The following is a 20,366-nucleotide window of genomic DNA, read 5'->3' as shown; positions in this document are numbered from 1 at the left end:
CCGTTGTGATTCTGCAATATGTATACGGGGTAAAAATGGGAGTTCATAACCCACTTGAATCAAATGTATGAAATATGATATGTCAAGAACTATGTAATGTTTTGAACAAGTAATAATAAAAACAAAGAAGGAGGGAGGAGATGCAAAGAGGTCAAGTTCCAGACATGGATTAATTCATGAGTTTATTTCAAAACAATGAACCATTTTATAGTCAGTATAGAAATTTGGAACCACACACCCAACTTATATCCTTATTCATTGCAATTCCTGTTAAATATGACCTTATCCACTTATTCAGAAAATAATTATTCCACTTATTTCTTTATTCATTGCATTTCCTGTTAAATATGACCTTATCCACTTATTCAGAAAATAATTATTCCACAATAGCTATTTAATAAGTTATTGCTATTGATCTATGTGGCATATTCTACGAATTACTTCTTCTTATTTTATTTCTTCACATAATAAAAGGTAATTTTCCCAATTACAAAACTTTGGCTTGGCCAAATTTCTTGTGGCACTGTCCTGGGAAATAAAATATAAGGAATCTATTGTTTGCAGTTTCTAAGGTCGCTGCCATTTTCCTGATAAATTGGAGTGGCCTCAAAGGTACCCCTATGGTTTTAGCCCCTCTCTGCCTAGACTATTCAAGTCGTACTCAGAAGTGTAATAATTGTAAGTATAAACACAAGAGCCTGCAGTGAGGATGGTAAAGTACACAGAGAAAAGTCTGGGGTCTGTGCCTGCAAGGAGCTCCTTGCACCACCCCCCAACACCTGTGACTGTGCTTCCTCCTAATTTGGATGCATTACATAGCTCACAGTCACTGCCAATAATTCTACTCAGGCTTGAGGTAATCCATTTTGTCTTGCCTTCCTCTTTGTAATGTCAGGATGGGCTTTTCACAGATTGATTTTTTTTCTGTAGTTTTTCTATTCCTGGTCGGCTACTTGCATAGTGTATTATTTGTCTATGACTAAGTCACTGTCCATTCTGAAGACCTCTTCAGTCTCTAGGGGACTCCAATTTCTCTACCTTTCCCCAAATACAAAGCAGCTGATTGCTCAGAGTACTGCCATGATTATCAGCACTGAGCAGTGTGACACTTGCTGGCTGGATTCTAGAGGTGCTTCAGAGGAGAGCAGTTTGTAGGGGTAATAAGTGGCTCCGCTCTGAGAAAAGGGGCACCTCACTTGAGGTGCTTCAAACCACAAATATCCTTTGATTAAAATCTTGACCTTTCTCCCAATGGCAATGTTTCCTTTTATTATCTTCCTGTACTTGTGAATAGAAGCCAAAACACACACACCAGATGACAGTAAGTAATAAAACAAGATACTCAAAAAGTAAGATTAACAATGTAGGAGGGAAAATGCCAGAAATAGCACTAGACAATGTGGAAAAATGGAGTGAAACCTCTAAAAGAAAGGAAGAAAATCATAGCCCATCCATCACAGTAAGAAGCATACTACATGTGAACTTGAAATAGACCACTCCAAGAAAGGCCAAGTCCACCCTCTGAAGATTTTCTGAGATTTTGAGATTTGGTTTCCTTTTAAAACCACCTCTCCATGTTTTACTATAGATTTTCATCCAGCCACCGGATGTACTCATCCATCAGCCTATAGTAAATCTTGAACACGGGGAAGGACAGGATTCCTTGGAGGCCGTCCTCCACGTGGTTGTGGGTCACAGGAACCCCGGCGTCCCGCAGGCGGCGCACATACATGAGCCCATCGTCCCGCAGGACGTCATACTGACAGGTGACCAGGTAGGTCCGCGGTAAGTCCCGCAGCTTGCTGTCTGCTGCCAGCAGAGGCGCGACCCTCACATCCAGGAATCCAGGATGCTTTCTGGCTAACTCAGATCTACCGAAGGTTGGAGCCTTATACACGTGTCCCTTGAGGAACCTCTCGGGGAGCAAGGAGCTCCAGTTGACCAGCTTGAAGAGGGGGGCCGCCTCCACCGGCACGTGCTGGTTACGTTTCATGGCCTTCCTCAGGGCACTGTCACTGGTCATGTAATTGCTATAGAACCAGATGGAGAGAGACTTGGGCAGAACTGGCATGTGTGCGTTGTCCTGATAGGATGGCGTTTCCACATCCAGAGTTTGCAGGGCAGGGTAAATTAGACACTGGATCTTGAGTCTGATCTTGACATCTGGGTCATCCAAGAGCTAAGGAGGAATTAAGATTGATAACACCCATTATTTTCATTTGAAAGAATCAAAAACAACTGTAAAAATATAGGCTACATGTGAATGAAAAGCCTCCAACAAAGTAATGACTGGAATATACCATCTCAACAGATTTCAAATATTTAAAATGGGCTTCTAGAACTAGATGATCCTGAATTAAAGCATGTTTTTAACGTGTGGAAAACACCCATCCTGTCCTCCTCACAGATAAGGCAAAGGGATTTGATCAAGAATTGGCAGCTTAATGTCCTGCCTTTCTACCAAGAGTGACCACCGGAAGAACTCTGGAAGTCCTACCTCATTTCCTGTCTGTTAATGTAAAAGTTTATTAAAATATACTAGTATGTCAACTGGTTGTGCCATGGAGAGAAAGAATCACTTAATAAGGACTTGGCTGTGATGCTGCTGTGACAGGCTGGTTTGGGAGATTTGGACAGGTGCTGTTTTATTGGTGCCCATTTTCTATTTCAAGCTGATGCGCTCATGTTCGTAAAGATCAGTGGTCTGAAGAGAGGAAGGTACAGAGACCAGACTGTGCCAGAAAAGTGATCCATAAAAAGACTTTTACAAGATGTTTTATTTTTTGAAATTAAAAGTACACTTTAAAATGTACTTTTATATGTTTTTAAAATTCATTTTATGCTATAAAATATATATTTAAACTTCTCTATAAAATACAGCTATTGGATGTAATCAAGTATTTTGCAGATTGTGGTTATGTATTTACATTTTCACTAAATACCTATTTAGACATTTTGGAGACCATTTGTAAATATCATCACAGGTTGCCAAATATTTTTAATATAAACTTATGTACGTGGTTTTCAAAACAACTCTCTGAAGTTTTAAAAGTTCATTTTTCTTTATAAGTGAGAAATCGATGTTTAGAGAGATTAAACGACCCAGTCAAGATGACATGTGGAAATTACTGCATCTCAAGAAAGTTCACATCTCCTCATGTCTAATAAAGTACTTTTTCTACCACATTACACAACCCGCAGTTGATTAGAAATCTACAGTGTCAAGTATTTGTTTTATATTGTGGTTATTTCAAATCCCAAATGCAGATTCTCTCCTTCTGAAAATGTCATTCAATGGACTCTAGAAGCTGAGACACTTATATAAATCTAACAACAAGAATAACAGCAATGTTGTTGAATTACTTTAAGTTCATAGTTTATAATTAAACGTCAGCTAATAAAATCTAAACTAGTACAGATGTAATGGATAGGTAGACTCTACTTCTTCTCACCACTGCATTGAAAAATAGTTCAGATTTTAAACAATCAATAGCAGTATGTTCCCTTTGCTATAAAAATGGAGTCCTTTCTATATATAGTGTGGGATTAAAATGCTATTTACTATTATTACTGTACTACCATTATTCAATAAAGGACAAATATATCTTATTATGTATGCAAAGAAATCCCTTGTCATTTTCATATTTCTGCTTTGTAAATCTCACAGGAACCTCTGAGTGTGCTGATGAATTTCTAAAACTGGTGTGATTACTCCAGCAACAGGGGAAGACTCCCCTGAAGATCACTGAATACAGTGGGATCTCTAAAAGGTTTGCCAGATCACTTCTGCACGCATGATACATTATCTCATTCATCTAACTAGTATAATATTTTACTGATGCAGATAAAATTTCAATCAAGGGATTATCTGTCACTTCATTAAGCAAGAAAATACTGTGACAGGAATATAAATTGGTATAGTGATGTTTGAGGCTTTTTTTTTCAATTATTTCTTTAATATTTCCCAAGATTGCTGCCTTTCCATTTACATTCATATTTTAATATGTGTATTCATTCTGTTTATAAGCAGATGATTTAAGAAAATAAAAATTAAAAACACGGAAATGGCCATGCCAAACCTGTTGTGCCACTGCGGCAGCCAAATTCCCCCCGCACTATCTCCAGACACAGCGATCCTCCCAGGGTCCACGCCGTACTCTTCAAGAATATTTTTGCGCAGGAACCACTTTATGGCATCATATACGTCTTCAAATTGGACTGGGAAGTGATACTTAGGTGCTAATCTGTAGCTGTGCAGAGAAAATGTGGTTTTCATGTCACTTTTTAAAATTTATAAAAGTGTAACATATGTGCCCAAAGTGCACAAAAGGGTTCAACAGCCACCTAGCCAGCACTCAGGCCATGGAGCAGGACCCTGCCAGCACCCACACCTTCCGTTTCTTCCCTTCAACAAGTACCCACACTAGGGCATGGGTTGATAGTTCTGTTCTTGCCCTTGATGTAAAGGCACACCTTCAGCACGTGCACGGGAGCCCTGAGTTTCCTGGGTGGGCGTTCCTTTGAGCCTTCTCTGCAGCGCTGGGTGTTTCCCTCTCCCTGCACAGTGCTGCACTGTGTGGAGAGATCACAGCTCATTTTTACAGTAGCATGTGATAGGCTGGCCACCGATGGGCCAATGTGGCGTGATTCCACTAGCACACAGCATCTGAAAAGACCAAACTCATAAAGTAAAAGAATCTAACACTGCTTGCCAGCCGCTGTAGAGAGGAAGGAACAGGTGTTACTCTTCAGTGGATTCAGTCAATCAAAATGAGAAGTTCTGGGGCTCAGTGCACAACATGTACCTGTGGTCAACAGTAGTGTATTATGCACAGAAAAGCTTACTCTTAGGTGTCCTGTTCGGACTTCTTGCCACAAATAAATAGATGATAAGTAGATAAAAAGTATTTTACAAAGTATAAGTATTTTTTAAAAGGTTCTGAGGATTTACGTTTCTTTGAAGTTGGACTTCTCACAAACAGTGTGTTCTGAATATTCTAGTACATGTTTTTTGGTGACACCTACCTGCATTATTGACAGCTATGGAGTTTTAATATATATTTAGTCTTATTCTATATTGTCAAAGGGTTTTGCTCAGGAATGTACCAGGTGATCATGACAGAGCCTGCTAATGCATGTCCTTGCCACCCTCTGGTTAGTGCTAACATCAGGGATGAAGGTCCCACCTAATGCATTTCACTGATGTTTCCCTGATATATACTAACTATTCATTTGTTTATTGATGGTTTGGATATCCTTTCCAGTAAGCTGTCTTTTAAAGTCGGGTATTTATATTTTTTGGTTTTTTAAACTTATTTGAAATAAAACTATATTTTAGTCAAAGGGAAAGAAATACCAAAGCTGTTCACTGTTATCTGAATATATAGGTGACTAACAGTTACATTGCACAATGACAGTTGTTATCTAGAGTTAAGTGAAGTACAATTTAATGCCATGTACTTAATATTCACTCTGGATATGTATATGGTACTTAAAATATTTAGTTTTTAAATTAAATTTTTGTTGCTCTATAATTATACATAATAATAGGATTCATTGACATATTGGCACATGCACATAATTTGGTCAATTTCATTTCCCCAGTACTCCCCATAGTATTTATGTATTTTAGATAAGAATATATATATATATATGTATTTTAGCATTTATGTATGTACCATATGTGAATACAAAGACACTTCAAGACTTGTGTTAATGTCTTTTAAGTAGCATAAGTTCTTAACTTTTAATATAATCATTTTGAGTTATAATTCTAAATTCACCATGAATTTACCTATTTAAATTGTGTAATTCAATGGTTTTTAGTATACAGAAAGAGATGTGAACCATTACCACAGTCAATTTTAGACATTTTAGTCACTAACATAAAGAAAGAAAAGAAAAGAAACCAACCTGCACTCACTGGTAGTCATTTCTCATTTTCCCTGACTCCTCAGCTCCATTCCTGGGCAATCATTAATCTGCTTTCTGTTTCCAAAGATTTATCTATTCTGGAAATTTCATTATAATGGATCCAATACATGGCTTTTGTGCCTGGTTCTTCTACTTTGTATAATATTTTCAAGATGTGTCCATGGCATAGCATGTCTGTGTGGTGACAAGTCACATTCCACTGTATGATATAATGCATCTTATTTATCCATACGCCAGCTGATGGTCATTGAATATTTCCACAGGGGTGGAGGTTCGATGCTGCTATTCTGAACATAAAAGTTTTCTACAGCGTTTTCATTTCCTTGTGTATAGATTTACTATTGGAGGTGCTGGGCAAGGGGTTGTGGTTTACATTTTTAAGAACACCCAAACTATTTCCTAAACTGCCTATGTGCATCCCCACTAGTAGAGAGGTTTCAGCAATACTAGTTATTGTCTGCTTTTTTGTTATAACCATCCAACTCGAAGTGCTATATCCTGGTGGTTTTGATTTGCTTTTCCTTAGTGACTACTGATGTGTAACATATTTTCCTGTGCTTATTGGCCATTTTAAAAAATATTTTTGTAATTTTTGATAGACCTTTATTTTATTTATTTATATGTGGTGCTGAGAATCAAACCTAGTGCCTCACACATGCCAGGGGAAGCGCTCTGCCACTGAGCCCCAGCCCTAGCCCCCATATGGCCATTTAAATAGAACCCAAATTATCCATCTTTTTGGAGTGAGAGTTGCCATTTACCTTTAATATAAGAGTATATTCAAAGGCAAGGCATTAATTTGCATAAAATGTAAGATCTTATCTTTTAAATTTTTGTGGTTTATTAGTTATCTCAATGAAGCAAACATAGGCATAGCTTGTCTCTGGACTTGCCATCCTTAAGAAAACCATCTTTAAAGGCAAAGTTGAAATACAAACCAGTATTGGCTTGGATTTCCTAATTTCTTTTTTAAAAGATGTTATTAGTGATCACTTACAAATGAAATTGTGCATCTCTGTGTTGCCACTGTTTAATAATATGATTTAACTTGACAAATGGTCATGAATGCTATTTCTTAACTTTTCCTTCATTTTCTGATTTTAAATAGCTATATAGGGCTCTGGCATGAGTCTACTGGCTGCAAACATTGTTTTCAAACATGGATTGTTGTTCTAGCATGGTATTTCACACGAACTGACTTTATTTGTTCAATTTGAGAATAAATGTAATGTTTTAGCCTCCTCCGGTGCTGGACACAGGCTGAGTCCGGTTCAGGGATGTTATCTCTTAGTGTTCACAGTGACCCTCTGAGGAAGGAACCATTAGGATGTACTTTAAAGACATCATCTGACTTTGGGACACTCATTCTTAAAGATTATGACCTAAAATTGAAAGGTAATCCAGTCCAATCATTATGTCTGTAGATTATACAGTTTGAACTTTTGTGAAAAAAACTCATTACTTTCTGCCCAACAACCCCCTCCCACACACACACACACCTTTTCCCCAGTGCTAATCAGAGTAGGTCCCTCCTTTGCTCTTAATTGCCTGCTCAGTGTCCCCTAGGAGCCTCAGCCTGGCCAGACCATGTGGTCCAGGGAGGCTTGCCCTGGGCGCATCGGCCCTGAACAGAACAGCCCAGCTCTTACTTGGTCGATACGACCACAGCATCCAATCTGTCTGCTGTCCTTCTTGACAGCAGGTCATAGCTTATGAAAGCTGAAATTGTTGAGAGCCACAGCCGAAAGGGCCCCAGCAAACTTCCAGCTGCCAGCAAACTTCCAGCTGCCAGCAAACTTCCAGCTGCCGGCTGATGATTGGCTCACAGCAGCCCCAGCAACATCTAGCTGATTGGCTCCTCTGCGGTGATGCTCATTGGGCTGTTTCCCTGCCCTTTCAGACCACGGAGCTGCTCATTGGGGGACTTTTTTGGCTCCGCCCATGTGACCCAGCCAATCGGCCTCAAGAGCAGGAGGATTGTGGGAGGTGGAGAGAAGCTTGTGTGGGAGAGAGAGGCTTGTGGAAAGCCGGTGGTGGCAGTTGAGGCTCTGAGGGTTTTTCCTGTGAGGCTGTTTTGTTTGGCGTGTGTGGTTCTAAAAATAAAGTTAGTTTCTTTTGACAAGTGGCTCCTGATTGTGCCCAGCCAGACTGCGGCATTTGGTGGCTCGCACGGGGAGCGACTGAGGGTAAATGAACTGCTCGCCCCTGAGGGCAGGGCGAGAGGATGGGTAGCCATTTTAAGATTCCTCTTTTGTTATTTTGTTTCACTTTTGTTTTAAGTTGCCTGTCCCTGGAGATGTGTAAGATGGAAGAAAAACCGCTCACATCTGAGGAACAGATAGGGAGAAAGGACGGATGGACATTTCAGGAGGCTATTATAATGATTTTGTGTTGTTCCAATTTTGTTTCACTCTGTTTCAGTTTTGTTAGGCGTTATCTTGTTGGGTTGTATTATAGTAGAAATACGGGATCAGAAATTAGTAAAAAACAAACTGAAAGAGTGTTAAGTAAATTGTTAGAGGAAGGAGGCATCTCAGTAAAATCAAGAACAATCAGGGCATACGTTGATACAATACAAAAATGTAGCCCATGGCTTTTTAAGGAGGAGTTGTTAAATATATCACAATGGAACCATCATGGTGAAGATTTAAAAAGAATAGAAAAGAAAAGCCCAGGGACTCTGCCAGTTGGCACATTGCCATTGTGGACGTTCATATCTTGTTTGCTTAGTCCAAAGCCTTCAGTTCAGACAATGGTAGAGGAAGAAGAAGACATAATGATTCAAGTAAAAGAGAAGGTCTCTCAAGTTAGTCAGACAGAGGAAAAGATTCAAGTAAAAGAGAAGGCCTCTCAAGCTAGTCAGACAGAGAAAGAAAGTGTAAAACAGAAAAAGCCATCAGGGGGAAAGTTACAACAGGAGACTGCTACTAACACCTTTCTATCACCAGAGGACGTAAGTGTCCAACTAACAAGGCCACCTCCATATGCTGGGAGGTCCCCAACCCCCGCAGTTGATAGTTGGGATCCTGAGACAAGATCTCAAATATTAACATGCCCTGTATTTGAGGCAGGAGGGCAGCGATTTTACCAAGTTTTAAATTTCAAAACAGTGAAGCAGCTAAAAGAGGCTGTAACAACCTATGGTCCTCAAGCACCCTTCACTGTAAGCATGGTCGAATCCATTAACAACTTGAACATGACGCCAGCAGATTGGGCTAATATGTGTAAAGCTGTGCTAAATGGAGGACAATACCTGTTATGGAAGGTTGCCAATGAGGAATTTTGCAAGGAGACGGCTAGGCGAAATGCAGCAGCTGGTTATCCTCAGAGAAATCTAGATATGTTGTTAGGAAAGGGACCTTATGAGGATCAGCAGCAACAAATTGCATATGATCCTGGTGTATACGCACAAATTGCTGCAGATGCAATTAAGGCATGGAAGACTTTACAAGGACATGGAGGTTTACAAGGTCAATTATCTAAGGTAATACAAGGAGCTAATGAACCTTATGCTGAATTTGTAGATAGGCTTATTCAAACAGCTACCAGAGTTTTTGGGAATACAGAACAAGCAATGCCATTACTAAAACACCTGGCTTATGAGCAAGCGAATCGTTGGTGCAGAGATATCATTAGACCATGGAAACATGAAGATTTAAACACATATATTAAATTATGTAGAGACATTAATGAACAAGAGCAAGTCGTGGCAGCTGCAGTAAAACAGGCTTTAGATGCCAGAGACATTAATGAACAAGGGCAAATTGTGGCAGCTGCAGTAAAACAGGCTTTAGATGCCAGGCCAAGAACATGCTACAATTGTGAACAAACAGGACATTTTAAAAGGAATTGCCCCATTGGAGGAGGGTTTAACAAAACTAGGTATCAAAGGAGTAGAATACCAGGTATTTGCCCACGATGCCGTAGAGGGAGACATTGGGCTAATGAATGCCGTTCTCAAACCACCATAGAGGGTACTCCATTATCAAAAAACGAACAAGGACCAGGTGTTTATCCACGATATCGTGGAGAAAGGCATCGGGCTCCATTGCCAAAAAATGGACAGGGGGGCCCAATGCTCCGGGGCCCAAAACCACAAATATACGGAGCACTGGAGGAACCCAGCAACCCCATCAGGGTAGTGCCCAGGACACATTGTCCATCAGATCCCTCATCAGACAAACCAGAGGGAGCGCAGGGTTGGACATCTGCGCCTCCGCCAGAGCAGTACTAACTCCAGAGATGGGAGTTCAAATCATTCCCACAGGGGTGAAAGGACCTCTTCCCAAAGGAACAGTAGGCTTATTATTGGGACGCAGCTCTTCTACTCTAAAAGGACTTATGATAAGTCCTGGGGTAATTGATCCCGATTATGAAGGTGAAATAAAAATTATAGCCAGTTCTCCAAAGGGTATATCAGTAATTTCACCAGGAGATAGAATAGCACAGTTACTAATAATACCCAGCCTACATGATAAATTTTCCAGTCGTACTGTAGAAAGAGGTTCCAAGGGATTAGGCTCCACAGGTGTAGATTGGGCTATGCTTTCTTTAAATTTAGATTCTCGCCCCATGCTAAAACTAAATATTCAAGGACATGAATTTAATGGGCTACTGGATACAGGTGCAGACCTTAGCATCATCTCTCGTCAAGAATGGCCAAAACATTGGCCATTACAACAAGCCACTCAAACGCTTCGAGGCCTAGGAGTGGCGACTAATCCCCATAGAAGTGCAATGGTATTAGATTGGAAGGATCCTGAAGGATGTGAAGGAACTATACAGCCATATGTATTGGATCATCTTCCCGTAAATTTATGGGGACGAGATGTCCTAGATCAATTAGGTTTGACATTAACAAATAACATCAACCAAAATGCACCCACTATTATGACTAGACAAGGTTTTAGGAAAGGAAAAAGATTAGAAAAACAAGAACAAGGTATAGCAGCACCAATACAAATAGATCAAGGAACAGACAGACATGGGTTGGATTTTCAGAAAGGGCCACTGAGACAATAAAAATTACTTGGAAATCAGAAAGACCAGTATGGGTTCCTCAGTGGCCCCTGACTAAAGAAAAGATACAAGCAGCCCATGACCTGGTCAAACAACAATTAGCAGAAGGACATATACAACCTTCTGTATCTCCCCATAATACTCCCATTTTTGTCATCAAAAAGAAATCTGGTAAATGGAGATTATTGCAAGATTTAAGAGCCATTAATAATGAGATGGTTATTATGGGACCTGCTCAATCAGGGATTCCTCAATTGTCTGCTTTGCCAAAAACCTGGTATGTTTTAGTTATAGATATTAAAGATTGTTTTTTTTCAATTCCAATTCATCCTGAGGATAGTCCACGTTTTGCATTTACTATCCCTGCACTGAATCATGAAGGTCCTGATCAGAGATATGAATGGAAAGTACTCCCTCAAGGGATGGCTAACAGCCCAACTATGTGTCAAATTTATGTTAACAAAGTAATCCAGCCACTTAGAAATCAAAATCCTGAACTACAAATATTTCACTATATGGATGATGTATTATTAGCACACAAAGATAAAAACACATTGCTAGAATGTTATGCCACACTTACAAACTTATTAAAAAATTATAATCTAGAGATAGCAATAGATAAAGTACAATTAAATTTTCCAATTAATTATTTAGGAGTTCTATTATCCTCAACCATGGTCCGTCCACCAAAAATTCAAATACGAGTAGATCAACTCAAATCACTTAATGACTTTCAAAAGTTATTAGGAGACATAAATTGGATAAGGCCTTATTTAGGTATACCAACAGGAGAGTTGGGACCTTTATTTGATATCCTAAAAGGTCCATCAGATCCAAATTCACCCCGAATGTTAACGCCTGAAGCAAGAAAGGCATTAAAAATCATTGAAACATATATGGAAAATATGCATTTGGATAGAATTGATATAAGTTTGCCTTTATTATTTATTGTACTACCAACAAAAAATATTCCTACAGGAGTATTTTGGCAAGAAGGTCCATTATTATGGATACATTTATCTTATTCTCCTAACACTATTCTTACTAGGTATCCTGAGGCTGTAGGACAATTAATACTCAAAGGAATAAAAGCAGCAAAGGGAGTGTTTGGAATTTCTCCCAATAAAATTATTACTCCATATACTATGAATCAAATTGATGAGTTAGCTAATGAGTTAAATACTTGGGCAATAATCATGTGCAAATCTAATGTTTCATTTGATAACCACTTACCATCTAATCCTTTATTGTCTTTTTGGTCATTGCATCCTGTAATTTTTCCAAAAATGACAAGAAAAACACCTATCATGAATGCTCCAAATATATTCACTGATGGGTCAAATAATGGTACAGCAGCAGTAGTTACCCCTGATCAAACTTTTACATTTTTAGTACCCAAACAATCAGCTCAAAAGGTAGAGCTTAATGCAGTTTTACAAGCTTTTGTGATGTTTAAAGATTCTGTATTTAATTTATTTTCTGATAGTCAGTATGTAGTTAATGCTATAGTATCTCTTGAAGATGCTGGTAGGATTTCCCCTTCTTCTACTGTTTTCTCTTTGCTTTCCACTATACAAAGTCTAATCTGGGACAGAAAAGATCCATTCTTTATAGGACATATCAGGGCACATACAGGATTGCCTGGAGCCCTTAGTTTGGGCAATGATTTAGCAGATAAAACTACACATGACATACATATTTTCTCTACACTAGAAGAAGCTATAAATTTTCATAAAAAGTTCCATGTCAATGCTAATACTTTACAAAAGCGTTTTAAAATAACTAAGGAACAAGCTAGACAAATAATAAAACAATGTCAAAATTGTGTGACCTTTTTACCACAAGTTAATCTTGGAGTCAATCCTAGAGGATTGATACCTAACCATATTTGGCAGATGGACGTCACACACTTGCCAGAATTTGGAAAATTAAAATATTTGCATGTTACAGTTGATACTTCTTCTGGATTTTTGATGGGCTCCCTTCATGCCGGAGAAAAAACTAAAGATGTTATAGCTCATTGCTTACAAAATTTTGCCACTGTGGGTGTTCCAAAACAGTTAAAAACAGATAATGCCCCTGGTTATACTTCTACCTCTTTTAAACAATTTTGCTCAACATTTGGCATTACTCATATAACAGGAATCCCATACAATCCACAGGGACAAGGCATAGTTGAAAGAGCTCATCAAACTATTAAAATGTACTTATTAAAGCAAAAAGAAGGAATTGGGAAGGGGTATATATTCCCCAAAGATAAACTTAAAATAACCCTTTTTACTCTAAACTTTTTAAATTTGGATTCATCAGGACTTAGTGCTGCGGAAAGGCATATGTGTCCAAAAAATGTACATAAGCCCAAGGTACTTTGGAAGGATATTCTAACAGGACAATGGAAAGGTCCTGACCCAGTAATTGTCTGGAGTCGGGGGTCTGTTTGTGTGTTTCCACAGGGAGAACAGCAGCCGATTTGGATTCCAGAGAGATTAACCAAGGTCCTGACCCAGTGATTGTCTGGAGTCGGGGGTCTGTTTATGTGTTTCCACAGGGAGAACAGCAGCCGATTTGGATTCCAGAAAGATTAACTAAAGCGATTTCTACAGACCAAAAAGAAGATGATTTGGCTCAAATCCATAACAACTGATATCCAAAACTCCAGTTTGGCTATTCTTACATCTGCAACAGAACCAGGATGCTTTTTTCAATATCTATTTTATTATTGCCCTTTGCCATATCATGAAGTTCTATTTTGTTTTTTGAGCTCATACAGACCTAGGTTAATGTTTTGCTGATCAGTTCTATTTTTTGACTATAGAGTTTTTAAACATTGCAATGGAGATTTCACCTGTAAAAAGTTATAAGGCCTTTACTATAATGTTATGTGTTGTATGTATTATATTATGTGTGCACACTTGTGTTTTGTGTTATATGTTTGAATGTATGTATGTCCATATATCATATATGATGAGCGCTCATGATAAAATGGATCCAAATATTTTTTTTTAATTCACGTGATTTAAATGGTTTAATTTAATTGGGTAAACAGCTGTTAAAGATTGTTTTAATATGTGAACACAAAAGAAGGTTAACAGATCTGTTTGTTTACTTTCACCTTTCCTTTTCATTATATTTAATAATTCTCTTAAAGATAATGTAAATTGTTAAGAAAATTGTTTTCTTTTAGTGCCTTCTGTAATGTTACATAATTTTTTCTTTAGCCATTATTGCCAGAATTCCTATCTTCATCCCAGTGCTGGTGAAGTCAAAGATAAAACCAATCTACAGCTTCTACAATAGCCATCACTGAACTGCTTGCAGAACTTGCCTGGACACATTGTGAGCTCACCTGTATGCATTGTGAACTATCTGTTGGTGCAGCGACTTGTGGTAGTGTTGGGGTATTTTTGCTGATGATGTCATCGGTGGTACAATTTTTCCAAAAGGAGCCGTCAATTGGCTTGGTGTATCTTCCTCCCTTCTGCTTGTCATGATCGTCCAGCTAAAATTTGGGGGCCAACAGAGGTGAGGCAAAGAACCTCACCCCCCCGCTGGTACAAAGACCTCTCCACAGGTGTGGCTGTATACTGGACCGGTAGTCAGTGACGGGTAAGATCCAATTGCAATGGTACCAACCTAAGGACCATATGTACTATTGGACAACCTGAGGCAGGCACGGTCCCTAAGCCACATGCTTGTTGTTTAAACAGAGAGGGGGAGATGTTGAGAGCCACAGCCGAAGGGGCCCCAGCAAACTTCCAGCTGCCAGCAAACTTCCAGCTGCCGGCTGATGATTGGCTCACAGCAGCCCCAGCAACATCTAGCTGATTGGCTCCTCTGCGGTGATGCTCATTGGGCTGTTTCCCTGTCCTTTCAGACCACGGAGCTGCTCATTGGGGGACTTTTTTGGCTCCGCCCATGTGACCCAGCCAATCGGCCTCAAGAGCAGGAGGATTGTGGGAGGTGGAGAGAAGCTTGTGTGGGAGAGAGAGGCTTGTGGAAAGCCGGTGGTGGCAGTTGAGGCTCTGAGGGTTTTTCCTGAGAGGCTGTTTTGTTTGGCGTGTGTGGTTCTAAAAATAAAGTTAGTTTCTTTTGACAAGTGGCTCCTGATTGTGCCCAGCCAGACTGCGGCAGAAATAAAAGGAATAAGAGCAGGATATGAGAATGGACAGGTAAAGGAAGGGTTTTATGTTGACAAAGCCCCTGGGTTTGTTTTCCTTTCTGGGACTTGTCCAGGGGCTACCTTCTAGAGCAACAGGGAACAGATGCAAGGCTGTGCTACCCCTCAGAACCACCCTCACACTGCCAAAGTGTCCCCAGGGTTCTGTGCCCACCCTTCCGGGCTCCTGGTAGACACAGGACAGTCTTCCCATTGTGGGTTCTCTCTCCCTCCTCTGCTCTCCTAACCCCCCACAGGGGTTGACCAACTGTGCCTGAGGTCGAGCTGGTTAGCAATTCTCATTTGGACCCACATGTTCTTCCTCTCTGGAGCTCAGAGTTCTTGACCTGGACCCTGTCCAGCCTCCACTCCTCCCGTGGATCTGTATTCACTGGTGGGTAAACAGGTGACTATCAAGTACTCTGGGACTAAGTGGGTTGAGTGACTTTCTCAGTCACAAGACTGTGACTTTTATCTCTAAAATGCTTTCACTTCTAAATATATTTCATTTTTTTTTACTGTAAATCTATATTCAAGAGATGTGTAATCTTTGCACACAATCTTGATGTGTCTGGCCTATGATAGCCTGAATTATTAACATATCAACTGATTACACAGTTGAATATAAGCTCCATGAAGAATTTTTGTCTGTTCAAGGATGCCTTCTTAGAATTGTAAATATGAGAATAAACGAATTAACCCTTGAGATGGCCCTACAATACCACTTGGAGAATGACAGAAGCAGCAAAGTATGATTCTTAAAGTCTTCTCAGCAGGGAGGAGAGCTTATGCCTCACAACTGTACCTGGGTGGATGAAGAAAGACATTCATGGGAAAGGGGGATTTGAAACTTTAAGGAAGAGCAAAACTTTTCCAGGAGGTCAAAGCAAGAGAGTTCGGGAGAGATGGCAGCATCCCCCACAGAAGGCCCTGGGTAGGGACTGTATCACTTACCAGCACTTCCCAAGCTCCAGCCCCCTCCGTGTATGTAAAACACACTCCTTCTCAGGGTGTCCGACTTCCTCCTGGGCACATACACACGGACAGGAGTGTTGTTGAATTTTGTGTCAGTCACAATGACATTTTTATCTGAAGTTGGTGGGACTTCTGGAAATATCATCATGAGTGTGAAGAAATCAAAATAACGGCCAAGTCCCAGAAATGTAGCCTGAAAATGAAATTCACACACATCTTTGCAATTCAAGTTCCAAAGGCTAAAGAGATCTCTGAACACATCAGTCTGCATTAATCCTTAATTAGCTCCAATGAAAGGAGCCAAATCCTCACACTAGAATCTCCTTTGTCCCTTCAGAAGAAACAGAGGTGCCAAGGCTGGCCTACAGTGGTCGTCAAAAGGAGGAAAAGCATCCAGTTAGTCCTCTGTCCATAAAGTGAGATCGGATCGAAGCTTCAGGGCTCCAGAGATGGACCAGACAGAGGAACCCTCTCTCAGGAACCTCACAGGTCAGTGCAAAAGCCAGGTAAGGAGACTTGAAAAGCCCTTACCACGCCGTGGCTGAGCTGTGCATGGGCAGAACAGCCGGCTGAGAGCACTGGTGGAAGGAGGTTTCACCCAGGAGGCAGGATTTTAACCGACTTTTGAAAGAAAGACCATCTCCCATAAGAATTTAACTAAAAAAAAAAAAAGTTAAAAAGGAAAACCGACTCCAGCAGAGGTGCTATGTAGCTGGACAATGTGGGGCCTATTAGGCTTGATGCACAGGGGTGGGGGCAGGTCGGGAGGGAAAGAATGGACAGGAGGAAGGAGAGGCCAGGAGGCCAGCCAGCCTGCCTGCAGCCTGCCCCTCTACCTGAGAATAAGACACTGCTCCAAGCGCTCTATGTGCTTTTGTTATGGAGTGCGTGAGAACTACCAACCACGGCACCAAGTTGAAAGGGGGCAAAGGGTTCTTTGAAGAGCAGGCTAGCACCTCAAAGAACTCCAACACCTGAATTTTGGAAGTACAGAGTTCATAAAGGCAAGGCCCACAAGAAGGATTGAGGCACATGTAGGTCAGAAAGACCCTGTTGAGACAGATATTTCAATTACATGAGAGAATTGTTTTAATTGTACATTTCAGAGTCATTTTATTATATGTTAGGGCCACAGTCAGGGATGCGGGAAGGTCCTACTGTACTGTCGATGTGGATACAGCTGTCAGGAGGCTGGAAAGAGAACATTGTAAGCAAGCGTACAATGGAGACAGGTCAGAACCAAATAGCTTCACTTTGGTTCTTTTCCATTTCACTTTAATCTCAGTAATATGACAGCTTGCCTGCATGGGGCAGGGAATATTATCATATCACTGAAAGATGAGGAAATGAACCCAGAGAAGTTAAGGAAGTAGCCCTAGATTGCACAACTAGTTGTGCAATCTGGGGCTACTTACTTAACTAATATTCTAAATCCCACAGTTTTATTTTTTATTTATAACACAATTCTTTAATAAAATATGTGAATACATATGCAAAGATTGTCAAGCATTTGAGGGAAGCCAGCCAAACTAATCAGGAAAAAAGAACAGATGAATTTTAAGAGAGCAAATATTAGGAAGGAATTGTCCCCTTCTTGAAACTTGGCCAGCTATACATTATATGTAGAATTAAATCACCTCTTACTACCATTAGCCACGCTGCTCTGCCTGGCATGACACCATGACTCTTCAAATTAGATTGCAGCCTTTCCCATTATACCCAAATGTTTTAAGTGACTTCTGGGACTTGCCGATGGGCTGTGCTTGGTGTCTCTGCTCAAGAACTCTCCTTAGTGCTCAGGCTGCCGGCTTCATGTCATCCCATAGTCCCTAAGAGGCATCTCCTCTTCAGAATGGGCTTTGCTGATCCCAAACACAGGAGCCCTGCTCCTCACATCCGCCCTTATTGCTCTTTTCCCCACTGACTTCTCTCTTTTAAGTCAGTTCCTAGGACCTGAAATCATTCATTTATTTGATTTTAATTTATTATTTTCTCTCCCACACTAAACCTTGTTTGCCTAACAGATTTCAGTTGTTGAACAAGTGGGAAGCAAAATGTTCTAAAAATAGAACTTTAAAAATAAAGGGAAGACAAATGAAAAAATATGGGCAGACCCACCCAGGGTGCAGGAGAGGGCTCTACCTTCCTTGTCTGGGGACACTGGGCTGCTCTGGCAAGCAGGCAGTTCTCATGATGCAGCGGGGACACCCCTTCCATTTCTGCACATTATGTCCATTGTGGCCACCCTGGGCATGTGCCCACAAGGCTGCCTGTGCAGGGATTCCTTGAGAAGTTGTGTACATGCCCTCGTTCTATCCACTGAATCCTGAAGGAGAATGCCGGGATGTCTGTCAGGATAGCGGCTACACAGGCAGACGGTCGGTCTCTGGTTTCCTTATTAGATTTAAATACTAGCCCACACCGGGAGATGAGCAGTTCAAAAGACGGCTAGCATCGTGACATTAATGCTACTAAACGTAAATCATCTTTTCAGTATGCCTACCCAAATGGCCCTCACTCACTGTTCTTGATATTTGTGAATGTGATTGCAATATATAAAATAGCAAGCAGCAAACGAACAAGCTATGTTTCTAAGTAATGAACAATCAAAAGTCAGAGTACTTAATTTTAAAAGGTGAATAAATCACTCAATCGAAAGAAGAGAATCTTGGAAAACGAACTTCTTTGGATCAAATGGCGGCACATGCCCATCTGAAATTCAAAAAATTGCAGACTTACCAAATGTGCAAGAGCTTTCAGAGGTGTGTTGGTCAGCATCGGCTCCTCAATATTCTCTGGGAGCGGCGTGTAGATGCAATATGCGGTCAGGACCCCCAGGAGAAGAAGAAACCATGACATTCTTCCCATGCTGCTGCTTCTTGGCCTCCCTGTCTTCAGGAACACAGAAGATGCCTCCCTCACTGTGCCTGCCACTGAGCTGTGACAGCCAGGAGCTGGCCTTTACCTCCTGAATGTAGAGGTGTGCACCTGGCCAACAAGAAGCTCGATAAAGTTTAAACCCCACTGTTACCCAGCATGGATCCGGGTGAAAGCGAATGCTGCATTTGACGAGTTACAGGAAACCTGTGCAAGTTCTATCAGTGATCTCACTCTTATTTGTGCTTCAGCAAGCATGTATTGAGCAATCATGTTGAAAAAGTATCTTTAATCCTAATGAAATATTCTTAGGAAATATACAGGATGCAGATAATCTTATAAAAGAGCTCATTGTGGAATTTGCGAAAATAAATAAAAACTTTTACCGCCTCTCCCCACCCATGGTACTAGGGATTGAATTCAGGACCTCGGAACCATGCATTCTGGAAAAGTGCTGTACCTCTGAGCTCCAGCCCCTATCCTATGAACATACATTTTTTTTTAAGTGTTGAAAACATAGGAAACAAAATAGCCATCATTTCTGCCTCTACAGAATTCACAGTAACCTGTAAGAGATCGGAAATACTGGCAATTCGTTATGATAATTTCTTGAGAGGAGAGTTATGAAAACTAATGATGATAGTAGTGATAACAGTAATGGTGAAACTTACTAATTATTTATTATACCATCCTGGCCCTATGCTAAGTGACTTACATACAGACTTTAAATGAGTCCAAATGATAAGTCTATAGGATCAACCTTATTGTTTGCCTATAAATGAGTGAAATGAGTTTTAAAAGGGCTAAGTAACTTGGCCACGGTCATATAACTTGAAGTATTACAGTGAGAACAATTTAGGTAGCTAAGAGAATTCAAAGCTTTTTACAGACATGGAGCCCCAAGACCGTGTGTGTGGGTGGGTGGGTGTATGTGTGTGTCCTGCAGTGGAAAAACAAAAAGAAAATAACAACAACAGCAACATCACACATTGCTGAGATCCATGCTGTGGACACCTTTGTGTATTTCCTACCATATCTTTTTTCTACTTCTCATACATCTTTCCTGTCTGAAGTCTGGAATTAATCATTTTTTTCAAGGAGTCCTGATTTCCTTAATCAGGGAATGAAAGTAGAGGAGAAAACCTTGGAACTATATATACTCATTGATGCTAGACCATTTTGGTATATGGAGAAAGTATAGATTTGAAAAATATGAATGATTTTTAAATTTGACTCCACAAGATTTCCCCTCCATTTCTTTATTTTTACAATTACATGTAGTTTTTCAAGTGGACAGTTTGTTTGTGTATTACTGAAATCACACATACTACTGTTGCAAAATTAAAAAACGGATACACAAAAAAAATAAATACTTTAAAGCATTTCCTATGACTCATCTTTAAAG

The 20,366-nt window shown here is 40.2% G+C and overlaps 1 protein-coding gene across 1 annotated transcript; it reads right to left on the bottom strand.

The window, feature by feature from the left end:
• Nucleotides 1-208: 208 nt before the first annotated feature.
• On the bottom strand, nucleotides 209-19,170 carry Aadac (arylacetamide deacetylase). Its single transcript, XM_015486913.2, is given in 6 exon segments — nucleotides 209-2,179; nucleotides 4,080-4,114; nucleotides 4,117-4,250; nucleotides 7,584-7,653; nucleotides 16,064-16,277; nucleotides 18,824-19,170. Coding segments are annotated over 6 exon segments (1,179 nt in total). The 5' UTR covers nucleotides 18,953-19,170; the 3' UTR covers nucleotides 209-1,582.
• Nucleotides 19,171-20,366: the final 1,196 nt, after the last annotated feature.

The sequence above is a fragment of the Marmota marmota genome, unplaced genomic scaffold (genome assembly GCF_001458135.2).
Source record: "Marmota marmota marmota unplaced genomic scaffold, marMar, whole genome shotgun sequence".
Taxonomy (NCBI): domain Eukaryota; kingdom Metazoa; phylum Chordata; class Mammalia; order Rodentia; family Sciuridae; genus Marmota; species Marmota marmota.
The sequence above is the reverse complement of the archived record's forward strand: the minus strand, read 5'-3'. Positions and strand labels throughout refer to the sequence as shown.